The sequence below is a fragment of the Lissotriton vulgaris genome, chromosome 1_1 (genome assembly GCF_964263255.1).
Source record: "Lissotriton vulgaris chromosome 1_1, aLisVul1.2, whole genome shotgun sequence".
NCBI classification, from domain to species: Eukaryota; Metazoa; Chordata; class Amphibia; order Caudata; family Salamandridae; genus Lissotriton; species Lissotriton vulgaris.
Window position 1 is genome coordinate 1,391,332,747 of NC_141685.1, and position 15,547 is coordinate 1,391,348,293.

Below are 15,547 nucleotides of genomic sequence, written 5' to 3' on the forward strand. Positions count from 1 at the left end.
TTCACTGTCGTAGATGGGGCGGTCACAAGAGCCTGAGCCTTCCTAAGGAGAGATAATCGACTCTCCTCCGAAGGAGACACGCTTGCTGACAGCGTATTGACGGAGGCTCCCAAGTACTGTATGCACTGGACCGGAATGGGGACAGACTTGGACATGTTGATGTGCAACCCCAGCTCGTTCAAGAGAACGCCCGTCCTCTGGAAGCGTGCCTGAGCTTCCGAGAAGGAGGAGGCCTTGATCAACCAATCGTCCAGGTACGGGTAGAGAAACCACCTCGTTTTTCCTCAGGCGTGCAGCTACCACTGCCATCCACTTCGAGAATGGTCTGGGCGCAGACTTCAGCCCGACTGGCAGTACTGTGTACTGATAATGATGGGCGCCGACTTGGAATCGCAGGAACTTCCTATGTGCAATTAGCACATGGGAGTATGCATCCTGTAGATGTATGGCACCAAGCCAATCTCCCTGTTGCAGCTAAGTATAAACCTGATGCAACGACAGCATGCGAAATTCCCCTTCTGCGAATCCACTTGTTTGCTTGTCGCAAATCCAGAATGGGCCTGAACTCATTCTTGTCCTTCTTGCGAACCAGAAAGAACCTGGAGTACAGACCTCTCCCCCTTTGAGACAGAGGTACATCCTTTTTCGCCCTTGTCCTAAACAGGATAACCGCCTCTGCTTAGAGCTTGCACAGCTGAAACCGCGAGCCGACCGGAGGAAGTGCTGGAGGAGGGCCGATGAACCGAAGACTGACTTAGACCCAGCCGGCCTTCGCACGCCGAGGAGCAACAAGCTCTCCCGCGTATGCGCACAATATACTTGTAAAGCATTAAATGGCGGCCCGGGACCACCGGCAAATCCTGGGAGGAAAAACGCCGCTAGAAAAGGCAGAAGGCCTCAGGCCGTTCTCCATGCCCCAAACCTACAGCCGTTCAAAAGTCTCCGATTCAGGCTTCATGCGAGCCACTCACTACTCTCATGGCAGCCCAAGGGTTGCCCAAAGGACGGGAGAGTAGAAGCACACTGCTGAGCCGCAGGCTGCAGAGACGTCCGGCGAATAAAAGTATGACAACGTAGGACAAACCCACAATACCTGGGGGTCGGCAGGAGAGAAAAAACTCCGCTCCGACACCGATGCCCAGATCCGAAACTATCAGGCCCATTAGACCACCTCTTGTAAGGCTTCCTTCCTGTCTCTCGGCAGAGGAACCACAAATCGGTAAAGAAAACACCCCCACAGAGGGATCTCACAACAACGGTCCAACAACAGCGGGCCACAGCGCGAGGTCTACATGCCGCCACTCCTGCGACCAAGTCAGGAGCACGGTCGGAGCCAGAATCTCTTGTCAGGCGGTAGTGGACAAAAGGTAAGTCCCGCCAACCAGTAAAGAGTTGGAGAGAGACTCCCCGTACTCATGGAAGACGCATCCCTGGCATCAAGGACCGGAGGTTCGCAGACTGAGGGGCCAAAGGCCCCTGGGGTGGTGGGCGGAAGAGGGAACCAAGAGGATACTGAAACATCCCCGGTGGTCTCACCAGTAGTGGTTGAGCAGGAGGCGACCTAGCAGACGTGCAGGTATGCAAGTGCTCAAAATTAAGCAAAAGGACAAACGTCCCTCGCTTACGCGTGGTGAGGAACCACAAACTCCCTATCAGAAGGGTTCCTCGACGCTGATCAACTGCTCTGCGTCGTGAGTGGAAGGTGCCGGGAACACGAAGTCCCCTCCTACGAAGGGAGGCTCACCAAGGAGCGAGGCCTGGAACAAGACCCCGGCGTCAGGGCCGGCAGTACTCTGCGGCTGTAACCCATGACGTCGACCACACTACGACGTCACCATCACTAAGACAGTGACTGTCTCTACGACAACCAACACTCAGACGTCAAAATGGCACTACGGTGTCAAACACGGAGATGCCAAGCCATCCATAACGGTGACGTCCGGACCCAACGGAAGAGAGCGGAGCCCAAGCGACCAATGCCCCAAAAGGAGCATCACTGCTCCATGACGTCGAGCCTCACCGCTCCATGACATCGAGCCTCACTGTCCCATGACGTCGAGCATCACTGCCCCATGACGTCGAGCATCCCTGCTCCATGACGTCGAGCATCCCTGCTCCATGACGTCGAGCATCACCGCTCCATGACGTCGAGCATCACCGCTCCACGACGTCGAGCATCACCGCTCCACGACGTCGAGCATCACTGCTCCATGACGTCGAGCATCACTGCTCCATGACGTCGAGGCACCCCATGACGTCGAGGAACCCCATGACGTCGAGGCACTCCATGACGTCGAGGTACTCCATGACATAGAGACACTCCATGACGTCGACGTCGAGACACTCCATGACGTCGACGTCGGGACTCCATGACGTCGAGACACTCCATGATGTCGAGGCACTCCATGGCGTCGACGTCGAGGCACTCCATGACGTCAAGGCACTCCATGACGTCGAGGCACTGCATGACGTCGAGGCACTCCATGACGTCAAGGCACTCCATGACGTCGAGGCACTGCATGACGTCGAGGCACTCCATGACGTCGAAGCACTCCATGACGCCGAGGCACTCCATGACGCCGAGGCACTCCATGACGTCGAGGCACTCCATGACGTCGAGGCACTCCATGACGTCGAGGCACCCCATGACGTTGACGTCGAGGCACCCCATGACGTCGACGTCGAGGCACTCCATGACGTCCAGGCACTCCATGACGGCCCGACGCAGACTGGAACCGCGTCATAGCTCAGACGTGCCCTTACTGGGGATAACCCCAGAGATTACAGCATGGGACTCGGTAGAGGACCTACCCTCACCTCACCCAGAGGCTGAAGATGCCTTCAAACTCCTCTGTTTGAAACCTGGAAGCCGAAGCCCCCTAGAAAAGAAGGTACAGAGAAGACAGGTGTCAAAAGACACAGGCAAGCACAGAGTACAAACCCTGTGAGCTTCAGCTTTGGCCTTCAGTTCAGCTGCAGACAAAGCACTTGTCAGACTAGAAATAGTCTAAAGACAAGAAGACTGCAGAAATTCTGCCAAAAAAACACAGCAGAATGCAGATAAAGGCCAAAGACATCGTGTGAAGCTACAAAAATCCAAAAATATCACAAAAATTGTATAGAAAAAACTCAAAAAAGAAGAGCTAATGCTCCAGGGTCCTGCTAGCAGGAGCCAGAAAAAAGAACTGAAGGTGAAAGGGACCTGCACTGCATTCTGGGATACTGTGAGGCTTCTGGAAAGTTCTCTTAAAGGCACAGTATCCTGTTTTGAGCCACATAATGGCAGCCTATGGGGCTTGTCTGTCCACTCCTTCCTCTCTATCATTCCAGAGGGTTTTGCTGTTAAAGGCAAGGTTTTCTCTGTGGAAAACCCTGGACAGGCTGTGCTATTGTGGTTTTTGGTGGAATTTCTAGTTGAAGTATTGGACAGTGTAGCCTGTGGATATAGGCTGCATTATCTGTCTTTAAATTCTCTCTTAAGTGTCTATGCAGGTCTGCATGTTTTGACAGCTTAAGAGATTATTTTTGATTGCTCCGGAGTCCGCGCACATGGGCGGGACTATTCACTAGATTATGACTATACACAGAGATCCCCTACTACAGAAACAACCTTCCATCTGGTCCACTTTGTTGTGTCCAAACGGGGTAAGCCCTATGCCAATTCCGAAGCCCAAGGTGAAAAATCTAGGAATCTGGGTTAGCTCCACCCTATTGTATGAAGATCAAATCTCAACTCTCGTTGGCACTTGTTTTGGAACCTTAAAAATGATTCAGAAGATTTTGGAGTTTCTACCTGACTCCGCAAAAAGAGCGGTAGTCCAGGCCCTCGTGGTATCACAGATGGACTACTGCAATGTACTCTTTTTGGGGCCTCTAAGAGCAGGCTTCAAATGCTTCAAAGAGTACTAAAGGCGGCAGCGCAACTGCTGCTGAACATTCCCAGACTCGCTCCGACGGGGCCAGCGTTGACAAAACGTCATTGGCTTTCTATTGAGGAGAGGATCTCCTTCAAAGCCATGTGCTTTGTACATAGGATCATCAACGAAATAGGCCCGGCTATTTATCTTCTTCGCTTAAACCGTATCTTCCGAGTCAGTGTCTGAGATCATCTGGAACTGGCTTGACCAGAGTTCACACATTTCGCCGAACACATCTTGGTGGCAGCTCGTTTAGGTTCTTGGCAGCTAAACAATGGAACCCACTCCCGCTCAATCTTAGACTACAAGACCTTTTTCGGAAACATCTAAAAAGTTTGCTTTTTAGAAATGGCCTCGTCCATTAACAATGCAGGGACATTCGTTACCAGTTTGACAGTTGGAATTCAGTGCGTGGACACTCCGGATTGGAGTAAACAGGCGCTTTACAAAACGCCAACATAACATAACAATGTCAAGCCCAACTCCTGTACAGGAGGAGGGTTTTCAGTGTCTGTGGCATATTTAGCGGTTATAGCCACAACATTCTTTTTCTGAAAAGAGGCTTCATATTGAGGAGGTTTTTCTGCCTTTATTATCTTCATATCCGACGAGTGTGGTGTCTCCCTCTTCGGTTTCATGTACTCTTCTTGTCGCGATCCGATCGCCCTCCCCTGTTGTACTGCTTGTCAGACGGTTTCTGAAAGGAACGAGGAGAACGTGTATCAGGAACCTGATACGTGTTTGGAACCTTGAGTCTAGTGCAATCAAAAAAATTGTAGTGTCTCTCAGAGGGCTCTGTTGGTGGTGAACCTCAGTGGGGTTTGCTGTTCTGTTTTTGTTTAGCAAAAACTGTCCACCGAGTCAGCCAGTCTCCCATAGTGGGACCCATCCCGTGGGGTAAGCACATAGTCAATATTTTGTGCCTGCCTTGTAGTCCTATAAGGGGAAACAGAGCTTCAATTTGGTTGATCTTTTGGTAAATTCAAAATGGAATGGCCTAACGTTTAGTGGGTATTTTGCCCATAACTGAATGAACAATTACTTGACTTATTGTAGGCACTGTGGGCAACTGGGCTAGCATTGGCAGGCCAGGTTGTGCTTGTACAGCCAACAAGGTACATGGAACATATTGAGTCGAGCGTGTATCTAGTGTAAGTAGGGCAATGTACACGGCTCGTGTTTGCAAAAGATTAAAATTCGGCATGGCGTACATCCAGCTAGTGCTGCTCAGGTCGCCCCTTCATTGCTTAGGGGGCCTATATGTACTGGTGTAGGTACATGTTAGAGGGCACCTAGCAAACAAGTTTGATGTTTCCCAATAATGTAATTGTATTTCCATGAGTGCATATGCTCAGTAATGTGCTGGTGGTGCAAGAGTTATATATGTATGAAATGTGTTTGAGTTAACACCCACAGCCAGAAAATCAACACAAGAGTAAAAGACTTCAAACCGATAATCATTGTCTGCTTCCACTATGAAGATAAAAGTACCACCTGCATTAGTAAGTCAATGACGTGTTATATGTGCATGGATAGCAGGTCTGCAATTAACAGGAATAGCAATAGCTGCAGGCACTGCCATAATAAAAACAGTAATGGAACCAAAGAGCAACACACAAATGGGTTATCCCTTTAAATTTTCAAGCTTAAAAAACCAACAGAATTAGGTGCTTCCTAAACACTGAGGAGGATTAATCCCCAACATCACAGACATCTCTCGTGGTAGGTGTAAGGGGTATTATGTATAAGCATAAGTTGTACTTAGGAGACACGTAAATAAGTACCAGACCAAACGTTGGTGCAACCGTATTGCAGGCTGTAAAATCAGGGTGACACTGTGAAGGAGAGGTCAGGAGTCCAGGGTTAGCTTGATGTAGGCTTTATTCAGTTACAAGCAACATCCAGCACCAAAGCCTCGCCACTGCAAACAGACAAGTTGCCAACCCTCAAAGTCCACATTCCAGGGTTGGTCACCTAGGAACAGGGAGCTACTTTCCAGCAGAGAACCAAGACACTACACAGGGATTCTGTTTCGAAATATAACTATGCCTGGGATCACAGAACATCAGTTCGTAGAGAGTGAGTCACCATACCACATCAGTATCTATGGGCACAAATCTGACTAGCTCATAGTGCCAGACCTGCCCTCCTAACCTTCCCAGAGTACCAGGTATATTGGCACCCCAGAACACAGCACTCTAATCTCCTCAGGGAACTGTGGTAGCAGATCATCACCTTTCGTTCTTTAACTCATGCATGTCCACAAAAAAGAGACGTGAAGAAAAGTTTTGTGCTCTATTATGAAGCAACTGTGCTGCAGTTAAAAAACATATGCAAGTTAGCAAAGTGATTAGCATGACTAGTAAACTATATACAATGGAAATCTTGGCAACCAAGATTCCCTAAATGTGGGAAGAACTGCACTAAATTCAACCAGGCTGTGAACCAGGCTGGCGAGTCAAGCGCTGCTTGACTTGCCAGACAAGCAGCTACTGAATTTAACCACCAACAGATTACCAGGAAATTCAAACTGTTGGAGAGTACAGAGTTGACTGTTGTTAGCTGTAGGTTTTTTTTAGTCAAAGGTCTGACAAAGAAATATTGCAGGGGTCGGATGAGTAAATTGATATGGAAGAATGTTTTACTTGTATTGATGGAATACAGAATATCATGGGGAAGAATATTTCAAGTTGCACTTGGCAGATTTGCTTGTTAATAATGACAGCAGTGGGGTCTGTAATTGTCTGTCCTCCACAAGTAATACAATTGATATGGATATTTTTTAAGTTTCATTATTTTTTTTTAAAAGTAGAGGGGATTTTTGTTGAATATTTGATATTACTATAAATTATGTTTGTATGACTAATGTGTTTAAAAATGTGTTAATAAATTGACCATTTACAAATACAATATAATTGCTTCTTTCTCTCTTGTCCATACAGAGGGGACTGCTCTTATATAGTCCTCTACGTGTTGCACTAGTGATCAACCCCAAGGCCTGTATAATATGTTAGGGATGACAGGTGTCTTTGAATAACAAAATTTCATCATGGGCAAAGAAGAAATCCCTGTTGCCAACCAAAGAAAATTGTAACCTGTTTTTTACGTCTGGCTTTTGCTGTTGAATGATGGTTTATTACCAATTCTTCCAACTAAACTTAGACTCTGCTTTGTCTCTGCCGCAGAGGAGTATTTTTCTCTCAACACGTTATTGCCTGGGTTGTGTATCATTCTGCTTACCTATTTTCTCCTACCCACAATTTTATAAAAGACGCAAGAGATTTTTACACATCGCTTTAGACAGCCCATGCACTATTTTTTGCGAGCCACGTTCTCATCTTTCAGTTGGCTTAGAGCCTGCCTGTTGTTTAGCATTGGTTGTCTTCAATATCACTTTCAAATGCTTGTTTTTTACTTTTTAATTATGTGGGCTTTCCTTCCTCTTCTTGTGTTTGTCTCGCCCCTGAAGCATGGATGCATTACTATGTCTTTCAACTCCTTGCTTTTTCAGTTGCTTCCTTTTAGGTGCAGCCTACTACACAGCGCATGCGCTGTTTGTCACAAGGCATATTGTGGCTTACCAAAAATATGGAGTGGCTTAAAGTCCACCAATTTCTTACCATTGGTTGGCCATTGTGTCACTCTCATTTGCCGGATTCTTATTTGTGTCCCAGCTTGTCAATCTTGTGTTTGTTACACAAATGGCGCATTGCCTCTTTACCATCTTTTTGATTGGCTGGCATCTCTGCTTCCACTGCTTGTATTTCAAGCCCAGTTTTTTTGTGTTAAGCACTCCAGGCAAGTGCCTGTGTTTTCCAGCAGCCTCTCTCAGGTACTTCTCTCCCACTGCACTCTGTGTTGCTCTCTGTTACCCAAGTACTTCTCCTCGCCCCTCCCCACTGTCTCTTCATGTCTTCTCTGTTGTTTCCTCCTACACGCACCCTTCTCGTCGCTCCCTGTACATTTCTCCGAATCCCTGTATTGCTTCCCAATCACTCCAACCCTTTCCCTTGTTGCTTCGGTGTCCCCCCTCTACCCACCCCTGTGCTGCTTCAGTGTCCCACCTAACCTCCTCTTTGCTACTTCCACACCCCCCTGCCCCCTCCTTGTGTTACTTTAGCTTCCCCATCCTTCCCCGTGTTGCTCTCACGTTTTACCCATCCTCCCCCTTTTGCTTCTGCCCCCGTTACTTCGGCCTCATCATTGTCTCCACCACCCCCCAATACTTGCTTTAAAATAAAACGTTTGCACATTTTATTTCCCTTTCAGTTACAAATGTAACTTGGATTGGTCACTAAAAAGAAAAAAAAGCAACATTGTACATGCTGTGTCAAAGGCTTTCAAAAGGCCACTTTTTGCCACATTCTAAGAGGTTGTGCCACTTGGCTAAAAACCATTAGCAAAGCCAGCAGGTCACAAAGGCGAGACCTATTGTCTTTACTAATGCTTATTTTTTGTGAATCACTCTCCTGCTCCTGCATTGCCTTCTCACACGTGTGCTTTCCCTCCCCACCACAATGCTCTTTTCCTCCTATTTGATCCCCTCACCAATGCCATGTGTTACTTCTGCCCCCGTTCTGTGTTTCTTCTACCCCATGCTGCTTCCCACCCAGCAAGGTTAAGAAGAATATTTTTTAAACATTTTCCTTTTTATTTACTGATTCCACTCGAGTCGAAACCTGGAAATAGCAGCTATAGCATTTTGTAGGCAGGCTTATGTGTGGTGTGTGCACCTACAAAATGACATGGCCAGCTGCGTTTTAGGTCTCGCCTAGGCAGCGCATGTGTTGTCTCTACAAGACATGCTGTATCTACTTACAGCCCGCCCATAGCTTTTGGTTGGTAACTTCGAGTATCCAATGTAAATCCTTGCTTTTCAATTGTTATTTGTTCTTATATGTCCCTCCCTCCTTTTCGTTGGTTGCTAAAACACACGGTGCATCCCTGAATTACTTGTATCCTTTCTGCTTTTGTTTGTGTGCAATATTCTTTGGGGGGATTTCTGTGTCTGTGTTTTCCTTTCGTTTTCTGCCATGTCGGTGCAGCTTTAATTTGTTTTGCGTACTTGGTTTGTTTTCTGCAATATGGCAATTTGTGTTTTGGCTTTCAGATCAAAACATGCTCATACTACGGGTGTTTAAAAAAAATCGAATTGTCATTTCCTTTGTTTTAGGTTTATTGAGTCACTGTTGTTCTCTGCTGTGTCGGTGAATCTTTAAATCTTTTTCTTGCTGGTGCCTTTGAGTGTCCTTTAGGAGCTGCCCGCTATTCTCACTGCATTTTGTCCCTCTCTGATTCAGCCTGTGCTGCGCCGTCATATTCGCACATTACACCCAGAGCTCTAAGCTGTCTGCTGAAATGGCATCCGAAGCAGCATAGGACCAAACACAGCTACCTGCTCCTCCAAAATCAAACAAGCCGATGTGTTCAGACCGCTCCAGTTCATGACAAGAATGCTTTCCCAGACAAGAATGCTGGGCTTGCCTCACTTGCTGCGCATTCTGACAATGAAGCCAGAGGAAGCAATACACGTATAGATAGATACTGCATAGGATTCGAAGTAAATTGCAGTCATTTTAAATCCTACCCCAAACATTTGAAATTAAAATTTTATATAGTTTCTCCCTCCTAAAAGGTTGTTTTATTGAGCTATTTTGTCACATAGATTACTGCATTTTAAAAGTGGTGGTTGATCTAGGACATCTGCGTGTGAGGCAATGTTTACCGTTCCCTTGGCATGCCCCCCACAACAAGCTCTCCGGTTCTGCTTTTCAAACTCAACGTAGGGCTGTAAATCTTGTACTTATCTCATCACATTTATAACTATTTAAAATATAGAACAGCCTATATGCCAGAATACATCTCCTATAAACCCAGCTTGGTTTTAAAGAGCAGCCTTCTTGAGGGTTAATAGAGTGCGATGCATCGAGCAGCTGATGATGCTATGTCTATTTACCAATAATCGGCCTCAGGGGGAGAGGGCAGTGGGAGCACCTGAGCTGGCTTACTTGCAAACCTTTGCCATATTTTTAGAAACATTTTTCATCAGAAATTCTCCTCAAACTATCCTCATAGTGTTAAAAGTGCCCTTGGAATCGTGTAGGAGATGTTTATTTTTATCGTTTTAATGCTACTAATACAAGAAACTGGCAATACGATTTTTGTGATTTGTCAGGTCTTGCGTAGACAAACGTTGGAGTACTGCTTTCGCTCTAAATTACACCACTATACGGCACATTATTTACAGTGTTTTGTTGCCTTCTGTTAGCTTCGAGGTGCATAGTGCAGAATTGTAACGACTTTCAACGATTCTTTAGTCAACAGTCACTGCTATGTAAACAGTGTAACCTTTAGAAAAGTACACCCACAGCGTATGATTACTGCAAATATATTTGACAACTTATGTGACCTGTGTTGCCCAAAAACTGTGTGTTATTAAAAGTGCGTCCCTGACACATTGTAAGACACAATTTATTAGACCACACTTTCAATGAATATGAAGACAAATAGATAAAAGCAACAGCTTGTCACTCGTACTACAAAGGAACTACCTATCGGCTTTACCAATGCTTGTTACATTTTATAGCCATGTGACACAGCATTTGGGCTGGGAAAACCAATAGGTCTCAAATGTGCGACTCATTGGCTTTGCCAGCGCTCTTACATGTGGTTAAGTGATGGGTAACCAGTTGGAGAAAACTAGCTTGGAAAGAGGCAGTCAGATAAAATGCTTAGGTCGCATTTAAAAGGTCAAGGTAAGTTTGCTAATTAAATGTTCATGCATGTTCATAGACCACCAAGAAGGTGTTCTGTATTTTTGACTGTGGCATAGCTATGGTTTCTATGCTTTACAGCAGGACAGACGGTTTAGAGGAGTAAAACTGGAGAGAGAGAAGCCAATATAGCAAACCTGGGTACTGAATTGAAAACCCCTATTGTGAAGATTTGTGCAAGAAGGTGGTGTGAGAATAAAAGATGCGAGCTATGCGTGTTTTCCTCATTACTAACCAACTCAACTGTCTTTTAATCTAACAGAACCTGCACCCCGAAACAACAGGATATAGTTATGGTGAAGATCGGGAAACAGAATTAACCATTGCTTAAACTAATACTACCAAAAAAGGTATTCTACTCCTAAGAGTTGGAATGAACTTGAGCAACGTATAACGTGAAGAAGACTGAGGCATTAACCAAGATTAAAGTGCTGCAGAATGGAAAAGACTGATTAGCCAATAAGCAAAAACCAACAGGCAAGGAATGTATGCCTGCTTTTCCTACAACACAATTTTTGATATCTCCATTGAACTGTTAGCACAAACAGGTGTGGTGGGATTTCTGGAGATGCAGCTATCCTGTTGGGATATGTCCTATTAGTAAAGAACTAAACTCATTCCTGCAACAGCTTTAATGAAATGCAAATACAAACTTTGACTGTAGTAAGCTAGGATATTCTGCATGAATGTGAGAGGAATTAAAACTAGTTGTGTTACTAAATTGCAGACCAACAAGAAAAGAACTACACTGTCGTACAACAATGTGACATTTCTTTTTGGACTCAACAAAGACTTTAAAATACTAGTAAGATAAAAAAAGTTTACATACTTAATGTGAAAAGGCTTCAAGTGGTCCTATAAAAGTACTTAAACTCGAAGTAATATGTATGTATGTACTGAATGTGGAGAACAACTTGATTGTTCTTCCTCTTTTTTAAAACACCAGGAAAAGCACAGAAAAGAGAAGCCATACGCATGTAACTTATGTGATAAGCATTACAAGAATTCTTCACATCTGACCAGGCACCTGCAAACACACACAGCTGATAAACCGTATACTTGCAATATATGTGGTAGGGGTTGCAGGGTGTCTTCTGATCTTGTCAAACATCTACAAATACACACTGGTGAGAAGCCGTTTAAATGTGATGAGTGTGGAAAGAGTTTTTGTCACTCATCAAGTTTCTTCAAACACCAGAGAATACATTCTGGAGATAAACAGTTTACGTGCCCCCAATGTGGGAAAGGATTTATACAGTCAGCAGATATGATCACACATCAGAGGACACACACTGGAGAGAAACCATATGCATGCACTGAATGTGGTAAAATGTTTGGACGTGCATCCAACCTCGTGAAGCATCAACATGTCCACTCAGTAAAAAAGCCACAGGTATGTAGCGACTGTGGAAAAAGTTTTACTAAGTTACATGCCCTTATTCTACATCAGCGAAAACACACTCGTGAGAAATCTTTTATTTGCAATGAGTGTGGAAAGAATTTCAATACATCAACTGCATTAATTTCTCACCAACGACTGCACACAGGAGAGAAACCCTATACATGTAATGACTGCGGGAAGAGTTTTAGGCTATCAACGGCGCTGATTAGCCATCAGCACCTACACACAGGTGATAGACCATTTACATGTAATGAATGTGGGAAGGGTTTTACACAACTACCAACCCTGAGGAGGCACAAAAAAATCCACACAGGATTAAAACCATATAAATGTGGCGTGTGTGGTAGGGGATTTCATCGAGCATCTAGTTTGGTCAAACATGACCGAACACACACTGGAGAGAAGCCGTACACATGCAGTGAGTGTGGCAGGAGTTTCACTGTGTCTTCAGCACTGGTTAGGCATAAGCGAATTCACACAAGAGATAAACCACAGACTTGTGGTGAGTGCGGAAAGGGTTTCATTGACTCAGGTTCCCTGGGTGTTCATAGACGCCTCCACACTGGAGTGAAACCATATAAATGTGAATATTGTGGGAAACAATTCACTCAATCGCAGCACATTAAGATACACTTGCGAGGACACACTGGAGAAAGACCGTATGTATGTACTGACTGTGGGAAATCTTTTGTGCAGTCAACAGTCCTGATCAGGCACCAGCAAATACATTCAGGGGAAAAACCGTTTAAATGTAATGAATGTGGCAAGTGTTTCCGTTGGTCCTCCTCTCTGCTCAAACACCAACAGATCCACATTTGCCGCTGAAAAAACTTTTCACACAGATGTTGATAAACTACACAAGAAAAAAATGGAAACCTTTTAAGATACCCTCTTCTAGAAGATAAAACAGGATGCGCTGTTAAACAAAAAAAAAACCATTAAGCACTTTTATGTAATTTAAGCCTGTAATGGAGAACTGAAAAAACAGCAATTTCATCACTGGGACAGGAAGAAAAATCTAGCAATTGATGAAATTGAAAATAAAAATGTTCTGGGATACAATAGTCCTTGATACAGTAATTCAAAAAGGGCTACCAGTTTAACGTTTCTTCACAAAGGGAAGCATCTCCTGACCAGAACCTTTGTGAAACCATACGCAGCCAGTTTGCTTTTGATAAACAGAGGGAGGGAGTGCTTAAAGAACCGAGTCCACAGTAGATGCAGAGACAAGTTGGAGTGTGGTCTACCAAAGAGAAACTCAGGAACCCTGAAAGCGCAAAATCAGCTTTAGGTAAATCCAGTGGACCAAAGCACTCAAATTTGTGCTGCCAAGCAAAAATAAAAAAAGCTAAACAGTTCAAGGAACACAGCTGGGTTTTTGGTAAGTACTTTGCTGAGCAACTTGCAGACTATCCGAAGAAAGTCAAGCAAACTGAAAGACCAAGAGAGGCAAAGCAGCATTCACCATAAACATTGATCTCGATTGTGTATGTTATGTCCCTGTAAAGAAAGCAAGGAGTCTAGTGGGGCACGTTACGTGTCTTGCCTAATATTCTCACTCAAGACCATTTAAAACAATGACATAGAGCCTGGAAACATGTTAAGAGATATCATCCCAATCTCCAGGGGGCCAATCTAGCTCAAGTAAAGCATGCACTGCAACTATAACATCAAAACATATGTATTAGGAAAAGTGTTCAGTTTGGTCACTAATGCATGCTGTGATAGTAAAGTACAAATACAAACATAAAACGTAATTATGTGCCCTTTTGAGGCATAAAGAAATCTAGTTATTGTATGAATATTCATTTGAAAATTCTATTGATTCATATAAATGGTTCTGAGAAATGCTGGGCGATTGCGGGGGCACTAAAACCATTGGCATATGTTATGTGAGTTTTCCAAACTGATTATTTGAGAAATAGTCACTGGAACAAGTATAGTCGTAGGACTCTTGGCTCGGGTTCTGCCAACCTGCCAGCTTTGAAATCATCTCTCATGAATGGAACAAGGAAATTAACTGAACAAGTGTATATTCTGAGATGGCTTATGAGCACAATGGGGTAGATTCGCAAAAACAGGTAGGCACTCAAGCTCAACTCAGTTGCTCAAATGACTTGCATTATATGAGTACAACCATTATTGATAGTTTTAAAATGTGGCGTTACACTTGTAAAAAGGATTACTCGTACTTATTTTCTCATGTGATTAGATCTGCAATGGGCAGGAAGAAGTTGTACCAGGACAAGAATGCACTAGGAACTATGTACACACTAACAAAACTATAGTGTTTGTGCGAATCACAAACTTTTTCACCATTGACACAATTGGATATTTACGGCTGTTAAGGGAAGGAGTAAATTTGCACCTAGGGTGACAATGGGGAGAGCCCATCCCCAAACATGGAAGGGGTGTCTCCAGGAGCAAACATCTTTTCCTGTGGATAGAAAAAAAGAATGTTTTAAACTGCATGTGCTCTACAGTGTTTTAAGTACGCATGCACAAAATCACACATGCTCATAAAAGAAATTCACAAAAGAGTTCTTGGCATACCTCTGGGAACCAATGACTGCCGCAGCTCCCACAAGTGGTCCTGCATTACTTTGTAATTTCCCAGAAAGTAAAGATTTAAACCTGAGCCTAAAGGAAAACACACAGGAGTAAATCCTTGACTATTTTCTGAATTGTGCTCAATGTACTGATTTTATAAAGCATTTATTCTTCCATTAGCACAGGCAACTGGAAGAAACTTGGGACAGCGTTGGACAGGGTATACAGAAATGAAGGTTTCAACCAACATGTGTGATGATCCTAAGAAAAGCGGTTTATTCACTGGACATTGTTGCATTGAATCATTGTGTTAAACCTTTAACTCTTAGAATGTTACTGTTGAGACAAATGATTTGTTGTAGAGGAAAAAAGGAATAAGCAAAAAAAATAGGCAACGAACTTAGAGAGAAGTTAGATAGGAAATATATATACATTAAACAGAATCTTGTGAAAAAAGAAATGTTCACCTTCATAAATAAACATGGGGTTATCAATAAAAAAATGGAAAGCAATTTGGTTTTTTTTGGTGTTGGACACTATATTCATAAGCATGGTGGACTATGTGCGGAGACGAAATGGGTTTCTGTGTTCAAATTCCTGTAAAGGACAGGTGGTCACTAATGACATTCAGAGGAGAGGTTAAAATGTACTGAGCTTTGATGGATGACTTGAGAGGACACACCCTTTGACTGAAAAAGTTGCTCTTTTTGTTTAGGTTGATAATGGCCTAGCAAGATTTCCCAAAATAGCTTTGCTAAAACCATGACAAAACAAACATTTGAAAATGCTTCAGAAAAGAAACACCATTGCCTCTCGAATGAGTTAAATTCCAAGAGGGAAATACACAATTAACAATGGGTAGATGTATTTTTATAAACAAATGGTTCAGGTAAAATCGTTTGGAA

The 15,547-nt window shown here is 44.0% G+C and overlaps 1 protein-coding gene across 1 annotated transcript in view; it reads left to right on the plus strand.

Annotated features, from left to right (window-relative positions):
- Nucleotides 1-15,128, plus strand: part of LOC147750557 (uncharacterized) — a 54,430-nt gene extending 39,302 nt beyond the window's left edge. The window contains exon 2 of the mRNA XM_086966918.1: nt 10,953-15,128. Coding sequence (XP_086823044.1) covers nt 11,574-12,917 — 1,344 coding nt within the window. The 5' untranslated portion in view covers nt 10,953-11,573 and the 3' untranslated portion in view covers nt 12,918-15,128. The remainder of the gene's footprint in view (nt 1-10,952) is intronic.
- Nucleotides 15,129-15,547: the final 419 nt, after the last annotated feature.